This window comes from Cyprinodon tularosa, unplaced genomic scaffold (genome assembly GCF_016077235.1).
Source record: "Cyprinodon tularosa strain WSP-4 unplaced genomic scaffold, ASM1607723v1 ctg389, whole genome shotgun sequence".
In the NCBI taxonomy this organism is placed as follows: Eukaryota; Metazoa; Chordata; class Actinopteri; order Cyprinodontiformes; family Cyprinodontidae; genus Cyprinodon; species Cyprinodon tularosa.
Window position 1 is genome coordinate 362,710 of NW_024039106.1, and position 19,474 is coordinate 382,183.

A 19,474-nucleotide genomic window follows, 5' to 3' on the forward strand; every position below is an offset into this window, starting at 1 on the left:
AACATCTTCCCTCTTCTCAGTCTGTTGTCATGGCATGTTGAACGCCCGCCCACAGTTCAGGTTCTCAGTCAATCGACATCTCGTACGCCTTTGTCTCAGCTCCCTTCTCGTCTTTGATTGATCTAGTTGTACTAACACACTGAGTTAGAGTGCAAGTAACGATATATTACCAATATATAACAAATAATTAGTTAGATTACTGTTTCAATTAAAAACTAACACTGTTATTAACATCGTTATAGCTGTTTTATTTATTTAATTTAAAAAATAAAATAACCCTTTCATAGTCAGGCAAAAAGATAATTTCAATCACCATTTTAATCAAGAGTATTAATATTTCTATTAAGCAATTGCAATAAATGAAAAAAAAACATTTAAGTTGCAATAGAAATCTTAAAAAAGCCTCTCAACAATTACACTAAGAGTTTTATTACATTGATATAAATAAAAAATTGTGCTATTCGTTTATACTGTAGTAGAGGTTTATAGAATATGTTAAAATAGTTTCTGACAAACCATGTTTGTACTTAATATGCAGGGAAAATTCTGATTTTCTTTAGAGAGATTCCTCATTTAAAATGCCAAACAATCATCAACATATTTTTGAGAATTATAGTCTTATCTTTGTAACCTAACATTGGGGGGGTTATTGAATTAGCAACTGCCTACCTTTACAAGGGTGTAAAACTTGGTTCTGTTACCATGGTGTCATTGTGCTTAATTTACCAGCAAAATCACCACCGTTAATTTAAAACAGTTAATTTATGAGCTAATGACTAAAGGAAGAGGAAACTTACCAAACCCAACAAAGCAAATGACCCAGGGGCTGCTAACAAATCAGCTCGGCTTTGCATTACACCTCAGCATAACTACAGGCTGATCACCTTCATGTCACTCTGTATTGATGCTGTATTTCATTTAAAAGGAGCCATAAGTTCATTGAAATGAAAATAATTACAATAAGTCTGGCATTCTGATTTATGGATCTTGTCTAAAATTCTAAACACTATTTATTTTTATCTAAAGGTCATCACAATTAAAAGAAAAGAGGCTTGAAGTGATTCACTTTGAATGCTGAATATCAACAGGCTACATACAAGTTTTCCTTCTGAAGTGAGTGATTAAAAATAAAAACAGTTAAATGATGTTAACATTTTTTTATGTAATAGTTTTATAATTTAGGCACGAAGAAAAGCTAATGGATTTACTTTCTCTTAATTTGGGGGGATTGGGTTTAGATAATCTGCTCCCGTTAGTTTCAGATTTCAAACACTGATCTCAGAGACCTTCACCCACCTTCGCCATTTGGTTATAGCTTTACTCTTCTATTTCAGCAAAGCCTTGGATGTCATAACACAAAACATCTTAACACCTCTGGTCACTGTTCAGATTTTTATTTCATTATGTTATATGTGTGCCATTATAGTCGAGGATGGAAACAGATAGACAACTACACAAGGGGCAAAGAAAACATTATCAAGTAGCAGCATGACGTCTGTTCTATAAAAAGACAGAGGAAAATTTAATATCACATCCCACCAGAAGGTGACTTATCCTCGATAGCTTCAGCTTGTCAGGATCGTGTCAACAGATGTGCACTTGTAACAAGCTCAGTCTGAACAAATGACTCCGAGTCGGGATGAAATGAGTGAAGCACACTGAGGGGAAAATAAATGAAGATATCGACAGAGGTGACTTACTGAACTGATGGTATTGACTCCCAAGAAATATGTTGTTTTGTGTGTTTTGTGAATCAGGGTGCAAAGTGTGAGTAGGCTCTGATGATGAGTGGGTGAGTGGAGTTAGGGGCATCACATGTGGGTGATGTTTGGGGCGTTGATGTCGTGGGAGGTGGCGCAGGGAGTGAGTGAGATGGTAAGAAAACGGCATGCCCACCTCCTCCTTCGTCAACACAACCCCTGGTGACAGCTGTCACATTGCCATGGCAACGGGTGCCACCTATTTCATGCGATGCTTATTTATACTCTTAGTTCAACTTTGAAGTGGCTGGCTTGATCTTATTGTGTGACTCATCTGCGAACAGGGTTTTAAGGTGGCTTAAAGGAAAAGGCTCTTAGCCGGCAGAGAGAGTCACATCCCGCTTAGAATCGGATAATTACACTTTAACAAACAGTCTGACGCTCATAACAGGACTCCAGACTTTAGAGGAGGAGAGAGAAGGGAAACCAAAAAGCAGTGTTTGTTTTGCAAGTGTGAAAAAGGAAAAATATAATGTGCGATAAGAGCTTGTTATCACTCAAATTGCAATTTGTCACTCCGGCCATGCTACATTAGCCAACATTACTTCCATCATTAAACAGGCCAGACTCAGAGGAACACAGATGCTTTGTGTCAGAAATACAGGGATTGTTAGTTATTGCAGTTCACTTAAACAGTGTGGGGCATGTGTAAGTGAACTGGGTGGGTAGATGGGTGGTTGGGAGTTAAAGCTCCATTGTTTAAACTGCATGCTGGTAAGAAAAAAAGAGACGTTTTACCAGGCAGGATGCTCTTTGTAGAATTACTGTGAGTTAACACTGAGAGAACGGGAAGGATTTCACCCGTGAAGGCTCGGCTTCATCACACAGATAGCAGAATGCATAAGGAATACAAATAACTGCGATCCAGAAAGGGGAGTCTTAAAAAGTCCAGACTTAAAATGTCACTTTAAAATAAAGATAAATGCATTCTTAATGATTGGTAAAAAGCTTTAACAAAATATGAGTATTAAAAGGGAAATATTCTACAGTAAACAAAAGTATCTGCATTCCCCTAAAGATTTTTTTTTTTCCTTTTTTTCTTCTTGTCACACCTAAACATTAAAGATCATCAAAAAAAATTATCAAATGAACCTTTTTGTGAAAGAGCTCTTGACCCCTTCTTAAATCACAAATTATCAGCTTTTATCTACATTTAAGGTTGTTTTACCAGTCACACCCAGGCCTACTGCCTAACCTGTAGAAAAGACAACGTAAGCTGATGAGCTATTCTTATAAGGTGTGCTTCCTATTGCATTTGGCTTAAAACTAACACAGCACTTCAGGAAAAAATACACTATGCTCCCCTTGCAACACCAGGGTGATAGTGTTGTGATATGGACATCCTGTGTTTCTTTCGGATCTGTTGGACTTGCAGTTATTGATGACATTCATTCTTTACCCTCCCATAAATATCTGATGGAAAATATCTGGTCATTACTTGATGAGCTTAAACTAAGGTATGATTGGTTTATGCAAATTGTAGATCCTACCTTCTGTTCCTCCTTCCTCTTCGGCTTTTATAGGCTCAATACTAAGAATTTTATCATGGATATAAGACGGACTCCGAAGTAATTTACATAATTAGGATGGTCTTTTGCCTTATGGACAGCATTAGTGTTAGTAGTTTACAGATTATGCTGTCTCTGGTCTGAGAGTTCCCAGCATCATAAAATAGAAAATTTGTCAAATATTTATTTCATCAACAAATGATTGAAACTGTGCTTTGACCTAACATTCCCTCGGATAGATTTCATTTGTTAGATTCTACTTCCGTTATTTAAAGTTAAATAATTTTTTTAATGCAATTGATAATGCATAACAACATAGATTCCATGTTAACTTAAAATATTGAAAAATAACCCAAATTAAGTAATATATCCAATCCTTCCTACGTTAAATAGTTCAGGCACTGTAGGTAGTGGTAGTATGATGATGTCACAGATGTATTCTTGACAAGCTTTGTGCCCCTTAGTAAAAGCTAAGGATTAGATCTACTGGAAGATTAACATGAATGTGAAACCAAACAATGTTTAAAGCATTTCTGAGGCAAGTCTGCCACTCTGCAAAGTGGATTCCTTTAAGAAGTAAGTCAGTTTTAAATATTTATTTGAAAGTTGTCCAACCCAGTCCTAACAAGGTGTGTCTAATAATGGGGTCATTGAGTGGATGTGCCTGTTCTAACAAATTCTCTTAATCCCAAAGAGATGTGATTGCCTAATTTTCTCTTTAATTTCTCCTTTTTTTTTTAAAGCTGACATGCAGCCAAGCATAAACTCAAGAAACCTTTAACTCTGTAATTCATGGGCCTTCTCGATCGAGCCTTGCGACAGACACCAGTCGCCTGCTGCCGTTAATGTCTCTCAGCGAGAATTTATGTCTAAAAAACTGCCTCTCTCTACCTATCTCCCACTCAACCCATTAGAGGATTCCCCACCAAAGGTTTCGCAGGAACGCCTTCCATCAAGAGCCACACTAATGAAAGGCATTATACATTACAAAGTGTTTGATTTAGGGATGATTTACAGTCCTTTTTCCCTCTGCCTTGAGAAATGGAAACCTTCCCTCAGATAAGCTCCGAATCCACCTGCGATATTCAAAGGACATCAAAGGTTTCAAATGGTGTATAGAATTCATTGTCGGCGTTAAGAGCCACAAAACAGCTTTCTATCAGATCTGGAATTTCCATAACAGAGTGAGAGACATGAGTTATTTTGCTTCCAGGATCAATAGCAGCTTTAGTGATACGCAGCTGAGCTCGCAAACGTTGCACGTTTTGGTGCTGGATCGCTTGCTGTGTCTGCCCGTCGCTGATCTGACACCGACACAAACATCACTTCTGTCTGTTTATACAAGTATTCCAAATGCTCCTGAGCTGAGATGATAACCTTTTTCTCATCTCCACTCTGCATAAATTCCCCCATCTCTGCTAAAGTAAGCTGTAAATAAAGACGGATATACTTTCCAATTACTATACCTTTCTGATAAACAGCCAATGACATTGTCTTGCTCAAGTTTTCATACCCATACAGCTTTCAAGCATTTTAGTTTTAGCATTTTAACTAATTTTAGAGACTAAAAACCTGAAAAGTGTGCAGTGCATTTTTGTTTAGCCCTCTTATTAACCTGGAAAATAATTATTTGCAAGCATCCGGATATAAGATATGAATGAGCAAAAAACATTTATTTTATTTATTTTTTTATTACATAGTGTGCAGTTGAATAAAATGCAACAACCAATGTATCACATTGTGATGGCAGTACCATACTATGGGCTGCTTTTATTTAGCTAGTGCAGGAAAGTTGGACAGAGCAAGTGTAAATGGATGGAGTATATACAGAGCTATTCTGGATGAAAACAGATTAGATTAGATTAGATTAGATTAGATTTTCATCTTCCATAAGAAGAATAAATAAACAGGCCCATCAGATCAAATCATATTCATTTGGTAGCATGGCCCAGTCTAAGTACTGTGCCAAGACTTAATATGTATGTAAATATTAAGCGTCCAACTACTGCTGTAATTATTGCATAAGGTTTAATAGGAAATATTGAGTCAGGGGAGCTGAATACAAATGCACATCACTTTTCGCAATGGTATTTGTTAATAAAAGAGAAAATGAAAACCATTTATCCTTATATTTCAAAGCTATGCACTAATTTATGTTCAGCAAGAAATCCTCATAAAACACATGTTTCTAGACGGATATAAGGGGTACAAATACTTTTGCAAGGCATTTTATTTTTATCTATGTTAACTTTCAACCCCATTGCCAGTTTTAATAATTGGCCTGATGTTGTTTTTCTGCCACCTACACGAATATTTAATACCTGACAGCTTGTAACCAGCAGCATTTAATCACAGCTGACAACTGATAATCCATGCCTCTGCCCTGATGGATCATTGACTTTCTTTTTCCTTTTTTTTTTTTGTCTTCCTCGCCCCTTCTTTTGCTTATTTCTGTCTTCATGTTGACAAAAAAAAAACTGTTTGGTGCTTGGAGATGTGATAATCATGTGTGAATTGCTTGTAAGAATCTCTTGGATCATATCCATGGGTGTTAGCTGTCACAGGGTTGAGTCCCTAGATCTTCAACAAAAGACTCAGGAGGATTGATCTAAATTTATGTGGACACAGCCACTGAAAGTCCAACTTTGATGGCCTTCCCAGTGGCTATCACTTGTCGTCCATATGGCATCTTGGTTTGTGATGTTCTTCTCATGTTCAAAATGTACAGATTTAGATTTTTCTTCCCTCTTATTCTGCAGCTAGCTCAAAGTAGCTTTTCTTTTTAAAGAGATAACTAGGTTTCTAAAAAGTTTGTATGAATAAAATAATCATTACAGCACTTGCTGTCGGGTGTGGATAAATTGGATTATTTAGTAACACTTCCTCCAATCTTTATCGTTGTCAACACTGTTGCATAATAAAGGGGTCTTAGTCCGTGGTTCAGAGGCGGAACACAAAGGGCCAAAACAAACAGTGTCTACTTGCTTCACTCACAGATATGAATTCTTGTCTTGTAATGCCTCGAGCAAGAGCAGTTCTTATAGTGAGTCATTTTCATCCCAAATTATGAAATAAACATGCCTGGCTGCACAGCATACACATTTATTTTGGACAGCATTAGTGTCACGACATGCTGCGGACTGACCTGACATTGTATTTATTTTTCATTTGGTGCTCAAGGCCATTCGATCTTTTACTATTCTGGATCTCACAATAGGAGAGAAATGTTTAGCAACTTTCCTTGTGAGAATATCTCTTGAAAACACAGACTGAGTCTTTTGCTCCACAATTCTATTTATGAATTTCATTAAAAAAAGGGCTTAATTAATTATTTTTGATTATTGATGTTTAGAAATTGAGTCACCTCTCAATTTATAATTTGAGTAAAGACAACAGTTGTGGATTGCTTGCCTAATTTCAAGCATGGGAAAATTCTGACCGGCTGATTCTGGAAGACTCCCATTTTGGTTGACTCATTTACCACTTTATAAAGCTGACTGGTAGAAGGGCTGTAATTCTTTGTGGCATGGATTCAAATAGTCACAAAGTTTGCTGCAGATTTGGTATCTGGTGCTTTAAGATCAGGTGATTGTAGAGGCCATTTCAGTACAATGAACCATCGATTTAAATAAACAATTCAGTGTGACCTTAGCTTTTTGACATGCTGCATTATCCTGCTAAGAGTAGTCATCACCCGCGGCATTTAAATAATGCTCCATGAGGTCCAATTTCATCTCAAAGTGGCCCAAATTGTCCCTGGAGACTTTTGTAAGTGTTGATACAAAGAATAATTTTATGTCATAGGCCAATTCTTGTTCCTCCATTTGAATGTTGCAGCCAAAATTAAGAATTGTCATAAAGGTTGTTCTAATTTGGTTTTGGCTAATTTTGGAACACCTGTGTAAAATTTACGCTACATCATGTTGACAAACAATGTATAAATATGAGTGATTTTTTTTTTTTGATAAATCATGATTTAAAAAATGCTTTTTCCATTTATTTTGATGGTCACTTAGAATGTGTTCAGATGCATAACAGTTGCAAAAACAGAACAAATAGTACTAATACATGTACTTTTTACAGCACTGTAACTCAGGAATTTTTAGGAATTTGGATTTTACACAAATGCATCAACTAGGTTTGTGCTGCTAAATTATCTTTGAGACCATTTGAACCTCTTTACCATAGAAAGACACTTGCTAGCACAAATTTACAAAAGTAGACAACATAAACAAAAAACATGCTTCAAGATATTTTATTTTTTATGAAAGTTCTTTTTAGTTCATTTCATTTTACAACTGGTTGTGTCTACTAGGGGGTCTCATGTTATGTTCATATGTTTAACACACCTTTTTGTATTTCCTTAATAGTTCAATAATGGCTTAATAGTTCAGGTAAAGTAGTTTTTTTACTATGAGAAGGGTGCTTTTTGGTTTTCATTTGTTTAATCAGAGGTGCCTAATCTGTGATTTACTTAAAAACCATGGGCCCAAACAAGGATTGGAAATAAAATAATTTAGAATGAATACCCTCAGATGACTGACATGACATGAAATTAATTTATTTTACTACTTTTTCAAACTTGATTGAAAATGTAATGATACATGGTAGTTTGAAGAGAGGTATGAAATGGTTTGTTTATTGGTATTAATGTGTTTTGGGGAGTAAGGAATGGAAGAAACACTAGATAAAATGGTAATGTATAGTGGAAAAATGCAGTTGCGAATTTGTAAAGATTAAGATTGATTTAGATCCAGGTCTTGTACATTTAAAGAAAACAAATGATACAGAAGTACCTTTTTAATCCAGGAAGGAAATTTAAGCTACATCTGCTTGCATCAGATGTTGGAAAAGCCATTGATTGTCTATGTAATGAATCATGTTTTGAGATGTGAATCTAACTCAGCGCTGTGTAGTGCTCACTTGGCACACAAAACATTTCCCTAATATTCCAAGTTTTAACAACACTTCATTAACGTGACACTTAGCACACAATTTCCATTTCCTCAAAGTGCTTACTTTTAACAGGCATCTCTACTGTTTCTTATTGTCACTTGCAGCTCCATCAAACATAAGTCACTCTTTATGGAATACGATGATAAAAGAACCAAATTTACAGCAGGAATAAACTATTTTATATCCTACTGGTGAAAACATTGTCTCTACAGCCAACCTTTCCTATCACAACTGCATAGGATAATAAGGATGGTAGGTCATTAATTTAAATTAAATTTTTATTTTACAATGAATTCATGCTAATTGTAAGCATTTGTTGTAGGAGAAGTTAGTTTGTATAGAGACATAATATCTAAATAATAATGATTGCTTTGGAAATAAAATTCCTTCCTAAAAGAAAACATTTTACTCCTAAAAGGTTGCTAAACTCCTGCCAAATAAGCACTTACTGAACTGAAAGAAACAAATGACAGAGGGCCACTGCCAATAGTTATAAAATAAATCTTATCTATCGATAAGAATCAAGTTGTTTTTCTCTAATCCACTCACTTTGTTGCTTGGCCCCTCAAACACGATTTGTGCCTCAATGTGTCTAAATTTGTCTTGATGAAGAACATTAGATATAAAGTGCTTTGAAAAACTATCTACTCCCTTAAAACTTTTGGGGTTTTTATTATTTATTTTTTTGTCACATATAAACATTTCAGATCATTAAAATAAAATTTTTACAAGATAATCCAAGAAAATAATAAAAGTGCTTTTTAAATGACAGTTTATTATAATAGTGGAAAAGCTTTAAACGACACAACTTACCTCTATGAAAAAAATTAACTGTTCTAAATCTCTGATAACTGTTTGTGCTGCCCTACCAAAAGCTACCATCGAGCATTTCATCTTCTTACATAATTGTTTATGAATTTTGAGAAACTCGTTGAAGAACAATTTATTTTAGCCATAATGGATTTTTTTAAGCATGAACACACCATTTGTAATAATTCTGTAGATCTCAATTGTATTCGGATTGACAGATAGAGAAGGCCACTCCAAAACTTTAGAGATTTATTTTAAATCAGCTTGAAAACTGGTGAAGTTATGACATCTTTGTTAGGTTTTTATGGCCTGTATTAGATATGTCCCGATCCAGGTTTTTGCACTTCCGATCCGATACCGATATTGTTTTTGGACTTCCGATCCGATATCGATACTGGCCGATACCAGCCTATCCAAGCATGTATTTAAGTTTAAGTTAAAGTATTTAGCCTTAGTTGTAAGACTCATTTTGAAAAGGGTTTTAGTACTCTTGATAACATCTAGCCAGCTAAATTAGGTGAAATGAATAAAACAAAATGCTTGGTAACAACAAACTTACCTGTTTATTAAGAGATAAACACAAACTGGACAAAATTATGAATAGCAATCTGAAATTGCACAGTGAACAGTAAAACCGTAAACAGTTAAAGGTGCAAGTATTACTGTAACTTTTAATAAAAATGCAAAACAGGGGAACACTGGAGCAAAATAGTGGAATGGATCGTTTCAATCGGCGAAACTGGAAAATACGGACCGGATTTTTTTTTTTAAAAACTGGATCGGCAGTCTGGATCGGCATTTTACATGCTTTGCCGATATGCATTTTTTTGCCAATATCGGCGTCCCGATCCGATCCACATATCGGATCGGGACAAGCCTAGCCTGTATTACAACCAGAGTTATCCTTGTCCAACATTGTAAAAATAGTATTTTTTAGCCTAAATAGTAACAAACATATTTTACTTTAGAATTTTCTGTTTGACATAAGAAATCAAACTTTGATCGATTACTCTTACACAATGTACTTGTGACATCATCATCTTGTACACAGTTTTTTTTTTTCATTATGCTGTGTTATTCTCCAACAACAATGTGGATCATAACTAAAAAGAAAAAGACTTTTCCCTAAGTAGTCTATATTATTTTTTACAAAGTTCCTCAGGATTATTGAGATATTGTTTTTAGGCAAGTTTTTTTTTTTTTTTTTGCGAAGCAAAGCTTTTGCATAGTGCCATCATCTATCTGTTGCACAAGTTTTTAACACCATCAGACCAGAGCTGCTGAGGGGGAACCTGGAGTATGCTGGAGTGGACAGACATCTCGCTGCCTGGGCCATCAACTCTCTCACGGAACGCCCTCAGTACGTCTGGTTCCACGGCGGTCAGTCAGAGGTGGCAGTCTGCAGTACCGTGGCCCCAGAGGGCACCGTTCTGTATCTGTTCTTCTTCACCTTTTACACCTCAGACTTCACATACAACACAGACAACTGACATCTCCAGAAGTTGTTCGAAGACTTGACCATTGTACGTTGTGTTCCGAAGGGAATGAGCTGGAATATCGATTGGTTATCATGAAAATGGTAGACTGGTTTGAGAAGAACCACCTGTCTCTTAACACCAGTAAAACCAAAGAGATGGTGATCGACTTCAGGAGAAGACCCCCACCTCACTCTCCTGTGAACATCCAGGGGCAGGACATAGAAACCGTTGAGAGTTTCAAATACCTGGATGTTTAAGTCAATAAACAAACTGGACTGGATTCATAACACAGACATCCTGTATAAGAAGGGCCAGAGCTGCCTCCACCTCCTGAGGAAGCTCAGATGCTTTGGAGTGAGCAGGCCCCTGCTTATAACCTTCTATGACTCTGGTGGCATCAGCCCTCCTCTATGCCGTTGTCTGCCGGGCCCCCAATGTAAACACCTTGTGCATATATAGACACACTGCATGTACTGTATATATCCCATGCACCTTTTTTTGAGATCCTCAGACCCGTTGTAGTGGGAAGTGGACACCCCACCCACGTCAAATAACTGCAAATAGACTGATTGGTCAGTGCCATGCTAGTGCAGTTTTTGATTGTGCTGCTTTTGTTTAAGAGATATTGAAGATTGTATTTTAGATCATCCAGTGATCACCATCATCCCATTAAACCCATTAAAAGTGATCTACTTTTTTAGTGCTTCATTTGTGCAGGTCTGTGCCGTTAAAACTGACATGTGTGCTGTTCTATTTTTCAATTCCATAAAAATTCAAAAAATATCCACTGGACTTGGTCTCCAAGATTTTTTCAAGATGTAATTAATTTAAAATGCTAGAACGTATGTGGCTTGAGTGTGTCAGCAGTTCCTTCATGATAAAGGCATTGAAGCTATGGCCCACCAGTTCTCAAGACCTGAAACCGACTGAACAGATCTTTGACATAATGTTTCAATCCATCCACCAATGTCACATTGCAACACAGACTGTCCAGGTGTTGGCGGATGCTTTAGTCCATGTCTGGGAGTGGATCCCTCAGAAGACCATCCACCACCTCATCAGGAGCTTGCTCAGGCATTTTAGGCAGGTCATACAGGCACGTGGAGGACACACAAAATAATCTCTAAGGTTTTGATATAAATGTGATGCAATACTTTTGGCTAAGGAATTTTTTCACTCTTGACATTTTCATCCAGTCTTTGTTTCTGTCAGATCCCTAACAGTAACATTTACTGAATGTATTATTTTGACATAAATCAGACCAAAGGTTTTCTTCAATCGCAATGTTTAAGTCTGATTTCAACCTTTCCTTATATCTATGCAAACCTGGTTTTGGATATTCTTATATCAACACAAAATACACTTTAGATGTAAATCAACATGGATCGCAATTATGCAATCATTTTTGAAGCACAAATTCTAAAGATTTTTAACTCTACCTTATTATGTAAGAAAGGTGCAAATTATGGACTTTATTGTACTGTTCTGGTAGTACTTAGGTTGTGAACAAAAACATTACTGTCAGTTATGCTAAAGGAGACAAATATTTTTATTTTAATTGTAAATGAAAAAGAAGTTAGTTTTGATTGATCTGCCAGCTCTATGCATAAAATAATCTACACATTTTTTTCTATTCATTTAGGTTATCCCTGCTGAAATAAAATTTCTCGTAAAGCTAAAGACTACAAAGGCTGAATGATCTTACTGTCCTTAGTGATACAGTGAGCAAGAATTTTGGCATCCTTTAAATTTATGCACACAATCTAGAGCTTCGCTTTTTGGCTAATCTGAATGCCTGATCAGATAAAGGACGGTTAACTGATTCTAAACATATGTCTTTCTGTTCTTCTCTTCCTCAGGTGATTCAGACCATCAGTGCAGTGGATAAGGATGAACCGCTGAGCGGGCATCGCTTTCATTTCGCCCTTGATGCCTCCGTTGCTGGAAACATGAACTTCACCCTGCGAGATAACAAAGGTACAACTGCCTTTTTGTGCCACTCTTTGATAATGTTCAAAGATAGTGATTTACTTTAAAGTGTGAATTTATAGAATATCTAAGACACAAACATGCCTAGACGTTTGTGAGTTTTTGCTTCTAAAAGCACCAAATGGAGAACAGAATCATGCATCATGATTTAAGGCTGTTTTTTTTTTTTTTGTCACTTCAGGTTACATTAAACAGTTTCAGTTATCTTCAGTATTTAAATTATTTAACATGTTTATATGTGTAAAATTTACTGCATATTCTGTACAGTAAATTACCTGTTTCTGTCACTTGAAGAATACTATTGTATCTTATTAAAAGTCCTGCGGTATATGTATATATTTTATATTATTAGAGCAGTCAGTTCATTCAGCTGGAAAATTCACAATAAATTTAAACGAGTTCAAGATAGAAGTGGGAAACCATAAAACGAATAAAAATTTATTAATGATTATATTTACTCATTTCACTCATTCAATCAAAGTTTCTAACATGTGTAGCTCATTAAAAGCTACCTCACAGCATCACAATAAGAGTTGGATCTGACTTGTGACCTTGGCTAGAACTTTTATTTCTCAATTCTCTCTCAGTTCTTCATAGAGTGACTGATATATTTTGGGTTATTGTCATGTTTCAAGGTCTAGCTCTGCTTGAACTTTTTTTTTCTTTTTTACAATTAGGCTTACATTTTTCTCAGCACCCTCTGAAACATAGTAGAATTTGGTGAATTATATAATGATAACCTGATAAATACAAATATCAAAAACACTTTTACTTCTGAGATCTGTGAGGTTATTCTCTTAAAAAGCTGTATTTGGTTCTCTCAGTTTTAGAGTCATCTGTACATAAGATAGAAATCCAGAAGCCGTGATCTTTGTGTGAATTGCCTCTGATAGTTTAAGGTTTAGTGGATGAAGTTCTTTTTCAAGGTGGATCATCAAAATAAGTGTTTCTCTTATTGTCAATCATGCTGTTGATATGTTTACTTAAGCCCGTCCTACGTGCCCGTTTCCACTTTCACTTACCGGTGGTGAGTCTGACATTGTCGAAAATTTTCAAATCTTTTGGAAAGTGAGCCTGCATGAGCAATGCAAGCATCAACTTCTAAACAGAGAGTGCACGAGGAGAAATGGGCTTGTGCATGCTCTTCCATGTGTTTAATAGGCGTTCCGTCTCGTGAGCAGGTACAGGGTTGTGCATTTGCATCCGCCCTCAGTGGAGGGGGCGGGTCTTTTCAAAAATTTGCAAAAATCCTCCACTATACTTTTAACCTTTAAGTTCAGCTTGCCTATGTTTCTGTCTGGAGATTAAAGGTTCAGTCCTTGTAGTCTTCCCAAAATAGTTAAAGTTCTCTCAAGTCCCATGATGACATCTGAGGGTGTTTGGAGACTTCTGAAGGTGAATTTCTCTTTGGGTAGATGTGGTTATGCAGAAAAAGCTGAGCTGGTTGGCATTGTTTTGGGTCTCCACATAAAGACTATTTTCCAACCATAGAAATGAAAATCTCATCAAATCCTTACCAGATACACAAGCTGTCATTTTCTGTGTGAATATTTCAGATAGCTCCTTCAATCTCACCATGTTGTTAACTTTCACTTAAACAGTTGGACATCTGAGGTCTAAAAAGTGTAAACCAACTTTAAAATGTTCTGACGTGATTTGATACACCTGTGTGGGATTTTAACCATTTTAAGACCGAATAAAGATATCCTAATTTAATTCTTCACAGGTGTAGAAAATGAAAATGCATTTAGTAAATTACAATTCACTTATAATGTAATAAAATTTTTAGTTTTTTTATGGAATAGGAACGTACAGTTTTGTTAATACTTTATTTAAAATCCATTTGTTGCAATGTATAAGAAAACCACAGGATTTACAGATTTTTTTGTCACATGAGGGTATGTTACAGATGTTTGTTGCTTGTTTTTTTTATTCAGCCTGTCAACGTAATTCACTCTGCTTGTCTTACTATAACTCTATAAAAGATCCACCACCTACGCCCCATTTCTGTTTATCAAGACTCAAAGCAAAATCAACAAAACTATATGTGACATCCTTCTATTTGTGACACCATGTGGTTAGAAACAACATTCTTTTGCTTAATCACAATGTATCTTTAACCTTTGCACACGACCAAAGCTGTCTTTACATTGGCATAATCTTCATGCCACCTACACATAAAAGTGGGTGGAAAACTTCATTTTAATTTCTACATCGATGTATTGGCTCATGAGAGTAGCACTTGACTCTATGATTATGTGCTTTCACAAATACCTGGTGCTTTGATGAAGAAAAAAAAACCTGTTTAGAGCTGATAGACTCTCCGAGGCGATGCCCTGTGTTTAGTAGTTCATTCACCTGTGTGGGAGATGACTAGAGGCTGTCTTCATACCTCTCTGAAGGTGCAGCAGGCGCCACGCTGTGTCAAAGTAATCCACGTAAGTACAAACATGTATGTTCAAGATAACCAGAACGCAGATTGAGAAGAAATGGCAGGGGGAGATTACCAGGGAGCCTGATGGAGAAATGTTCTGTGGCATATGAATTTCTGTGGGAACTAATAATCCATCAATTGTTTTTTTTAACTCTGTAATTTAGATCATATGTACTTTTTTCAAAGTTTAATCTAAAGTCTAAAGTCAGAAACCAGGTTGTCTGCATGTGTGTCGCAGTGAACACATATATGCCCCCGCTCCTTCCACAGACACTCTGGTGCACCTCTCCAAAATTGTAGGTGACTGCAGACAGTGCCGCAGACAGGAGGCCTCTGATTGGTCAAACCTACATCCGTTCTACACTATGCGTATTTCCTGTTTGGTACCTTACCGGCTTGTTTTATTTGTATGAACGCTGTTGTGGAAAACGACTTCTGAAGATGGAGAAGCTAGAAGAGCAAGGTGTGTGAGAACACTGAGATCCTTTTTCCACCTGGAGCCCCGCTCTTTTTCGCACTCATGTCCATCCGTTGTCACACAAACTTGCCCATTCCGTTTTTCCACTTCTTCACCTGCTCGGCCATATCTCGACCCACAGCTAGTTCACTGTCCTTGCTTTGTGGCATGGAATAACATAGCGCAGACCACGATTCAATATTTGCTATAAATCAGAAATATCTGCGACAAGCTCACTGCAACACACTGCTGTTGGAGTATAACCAGCCCTAAAGGGCTCAGAGGGCTATCGACAAATCTAGGCTTCGTTTTGGAGTGGCGATGGTCATTTTTAAACTTGCATACTGCTAGATATTAATCATTTTTCACATGGGAAGGATAAACCTTCTTTGTTATTTTGCATGGATTTAGCACTGTATTATCAAAGTTATGAACTCAAAATACTTTAGCATACAAAGAGGATATGTGCAATTTAGTGTTTCAATTTGTTGTTGTCCCGTTCAGTTAGAGGAGTCTACACTAATGTACGATACAAAGCAATCTATAAGAACATAAATGAGTAAGTTTTCATGAAATAATTGACTTGTCAACACACAGTTTTTATCCTGTGTGGTCAAACAACTTAGAGCTCATCAAACATTGCTATCTTACCTCACAGATGCAGCTATTCATTGAAGATTTCTGTAGATATGCTCTTGAAGCTTTTGGAAAGCTACGTAAGAAGAGCAGGGGAAACAGTCTCAGCAGAGACTCCCAGAGGTTCTTTCCCTAGATACCGTCTTCAGCTCTGCTGAGGGAAACCTGAAGTGCTCCCAGGCCAAAGATATAGTCCCTTCCCATCCCACCTTCTAAGGGAGGCATCCAAAAAACATGTCAGAGCTAACTCAGTTGATTCCTCTAGATGTGGAGGTGTCTTTACTCCATGCCTCTCCCACATAACCAGGCTTCTTAATCCCTAAGGGAGTGTCCTGCTACCCTTCAGGAAAAGTGTCACAATGTCAACTACTTATATGATGGAACTTGTTATTTCTTTCAGATTTCATGACCAGATGTGAGATTAGAAACATTGGCCAACCAGCAAATCAAGAGCTTTGCCTTTTGGCTAAGCTCTCTTCACAACAGACTACTGCAACATCTGCATTATAGCTACATATTTGCATTTTCGTTCTTTTCACTAGTTAGAACACTTTTCTTTGAAGCTGAATGGCGTCCCAGCAAACATACCTTATAGATAGCATTGGGGCTCATCCATGTTATTGTAGGACATCTGATGACCTTCTGGAGTCAACATCCAAAATAAATAGTTTTGAATGGTGGCATGATGAGAAAAGTTTAATGTCAGAGAAAAAAATTTGATGGGCTTCAAATACCTGCATTCACTGCATATTCACTGAATATGCTCCAGGTGGAGGAAAAATAGCGCTTTCTTGTTGGTTTATTGAAAGTATGTGGAAAATAAATTTTAGTATTTTAAAAATAATATTCAACAAGCCATTTTTTGATGTGTTAATTCAATGTTATTACATTTTTTAAATAAAAACACAAGAAATCTGAGGATAGTACCAAAGATTAGTAGTCCCCATATGTCTCACCAAAACCTCTTTAAATTTGCTGTAATTTACACTAGATGCATTAACATTTGCACAGCTGATGCCTAACAGTGGATCAAGGGTTTCCAAAGGTTTTTAGCCTTTTTAATTATATTTCCTTCTGGGTGCTGAAAGCAGAATCTGGAGACGGGATAAATCCTCATGTTGCTCCATCTTAATTTTTTTTGGAACAATAGCAGCTGCTGTAATACGTACACTTCGTACGTACACGTTTTAGCTTCCGTCTGGTACCAAGATTGTTTAAAATAGTTTTTAGTGGCTGCAAAAACCTCAATTAGCTTTCCAGGTGCTATTTTGAGCACAGACTTTTGGAAGATCTCTTCAGATTTAAGAGGTTAGAACCATAAAAACTTTTCTGTTATTAAAAGTGTTTGGTTGCTTCTGTCCCTTGACTCTGTCCCTCATACTAAGATTTGACACAAATCTTTACCATCAAACCAAACCACTTATTAGCCAACATGGTCAAGACCGGAGAAAGGAACTACAGGGTGTCATATAATAAACTGCTCTCATGATACGTTCTGTTAGCTTTTCTCCTTGATTTAAGATTTAAGAATGACCAAAACAAAGTAGTTTGAATGTTTTCTGCTGTTTGTACCTTGAACGGATATATCATGACACAGACTTTTCGCTCTTTTGCAGACAATACAGCATCCATACTGACAAAGCGAGGCGGCTTCAGGAGACGGGAGCAGCCAGTGTATCGATTGCCAGTGTTGATCACAGACAATGGAATCCCTGCCCTCAGCAGCACAAACACACTGTCGGTGCGAGTGTGCGACTGCGACTCCGACGGCGTGGCCCTGTCTTGTGGAGCAGTGGCCTACACAGCTACAGGCCTTAGCACTGGTGCCCTCCTGGCCATTCTGGGCTGCATTATCACACTTCTAGGTAAGATCTGGATGACCTTAGTGTGAGAAATGTAATGTATATGTTACATGTTATATGTATGTATTGTCTTAGCTGTGTTCCTAACCGTAATGGTCTGAGTGGACTATTTTAAAATTAGAATAAGGTTACAGATAATGTTTTAAAGCTTATTTTCCCATTATTTAGCTCTTTACCTCAGATGAAAAAAGTGGCCTAACAAAATGAATCCAGGTACGATAGTGTATAAAAAGTGATTATTTCAATAAATATATATCACAGTCTTGGTTCTGTTTAGGTTTTTTTTTTTTGAGTTTTCAGTTTCACTTTGATCCATGTTTTTCGTTGTTTTCTAGTTTTATTGGTTTATTTCCTATTTTGTGATGTTTTCTGGGTGCATTTGAGTTCTTAGCATTTTGGTTTTTGGATTTTTGCCTCAGAAATTTCATTAAATCTACAAGAACTCAACTCTGCCCCCTCACCTCTGCATTTGGGTCCTCAAAACCTCAGCTCAACCCTGACAATATGCGACTTATATGTGATCTCCTGTGTAAACTGCATTCATACAGCTTAAGTGTCCCGCATGCGCAGTAGAGGATGCAATGACGTCAGAAGCCAGCATGCGTCGTGTTTACGGAAGTAAACACGTATGGAGGGCTAGTGCGCATCTAGCGATCTTTCAAAACCTTAAAACCTCAATCTTTTCAAGATGGTTAAAAAAAATACTGCTCTGCGCATCGTCATCCGCCATGGTGTTTGTTTTTCTTGCCACTTCTGTATAGCAGGAAGCAGAATAGTAACCTATGTCGGTTACTAATGGCGTTCAGGTCAGATGAATGCGACCTGATCGTTCACAAACAGGTCACATTTGAAAAGATCAGATTCGTATCGGATTCAGGACCACATAGCCAAGTGGCCTGAGTCGCATTGGAAAAGATCAGATCTGTGTTGTTCAGACTGTCATGAAAAGATCAGATCCAGGTCACATATGGGAAAAATAATCGTATTTGGGTCACTTCAGGCTGCAGTGTGAACGTAGCCTACGAGGGTAGTGACTCAACCATTATGTCATATTATTCCTTTTTTTGAAGACTTTACATCACACTTTTTTAATTTTATTTTTATTACAATGCCCAGCAGACTTATAAAATAGATTCACTTAAAAACATTCACCATTAAGGCAGTTATGAAAGATCCCAATGGCAGGTAATAATTGATGCAAAACAACTTCAAGTTTTTTATTTTCAGCTAAAGGGTACAGAATGAGAGAAATGAATAGCAGTGATTCACAACACATCCTCTAAAGGCACTTTTCAGGGTCCATTAAATCTGATCATACAGAGAGACGGCCAACATCTCATATGATGATATTTTAAAGCTTAACTGGCCAATAACTGATACTGATATTTTTGTTCCTAGACCTACTTACAAACACTAAGCAGTGTTTATCCTTATGTCCTGTCTAGAAATTGCAAATGGCACTTCAGCTATGTCTCCCTTAAACTTTAAATAACACCCACACCAGTTAAGTTTTAAAGTAAATACGAACCGATGCCAATACCAGGCTCATAATTTCTGGCATCCATATTCAAAGGTTTAGAACTA

At 36.9% G+C, this 19,474-nt stretch overlaps 1 protein-coding gene across 1 annotated transcript in view; it reads left to right on the forward strand.

The window, feature by feature from the left end:
- cdh7a (cadherin 7a) overlaps window positions 1–19,474 on the forward strand; it is a 219,914-nt gene that overhangs the window by 182,213 nt on the left and 18,227 nt on the right. Inside the window, exons 10-11 of the mRNA XM_038297491.1 lie at window positions 12,372–12,489; window positions 17,645–17,893. Coding sequence (XP_038153419.1) covers window positions 12,372–12,489; window positions 17,645–17,893 — 367 coding nt within the window. The remainder of the gene's footprint in view (window positions 1–12,371; window positions 12,490–17,644; window positions 17,894–19,474) is intronic.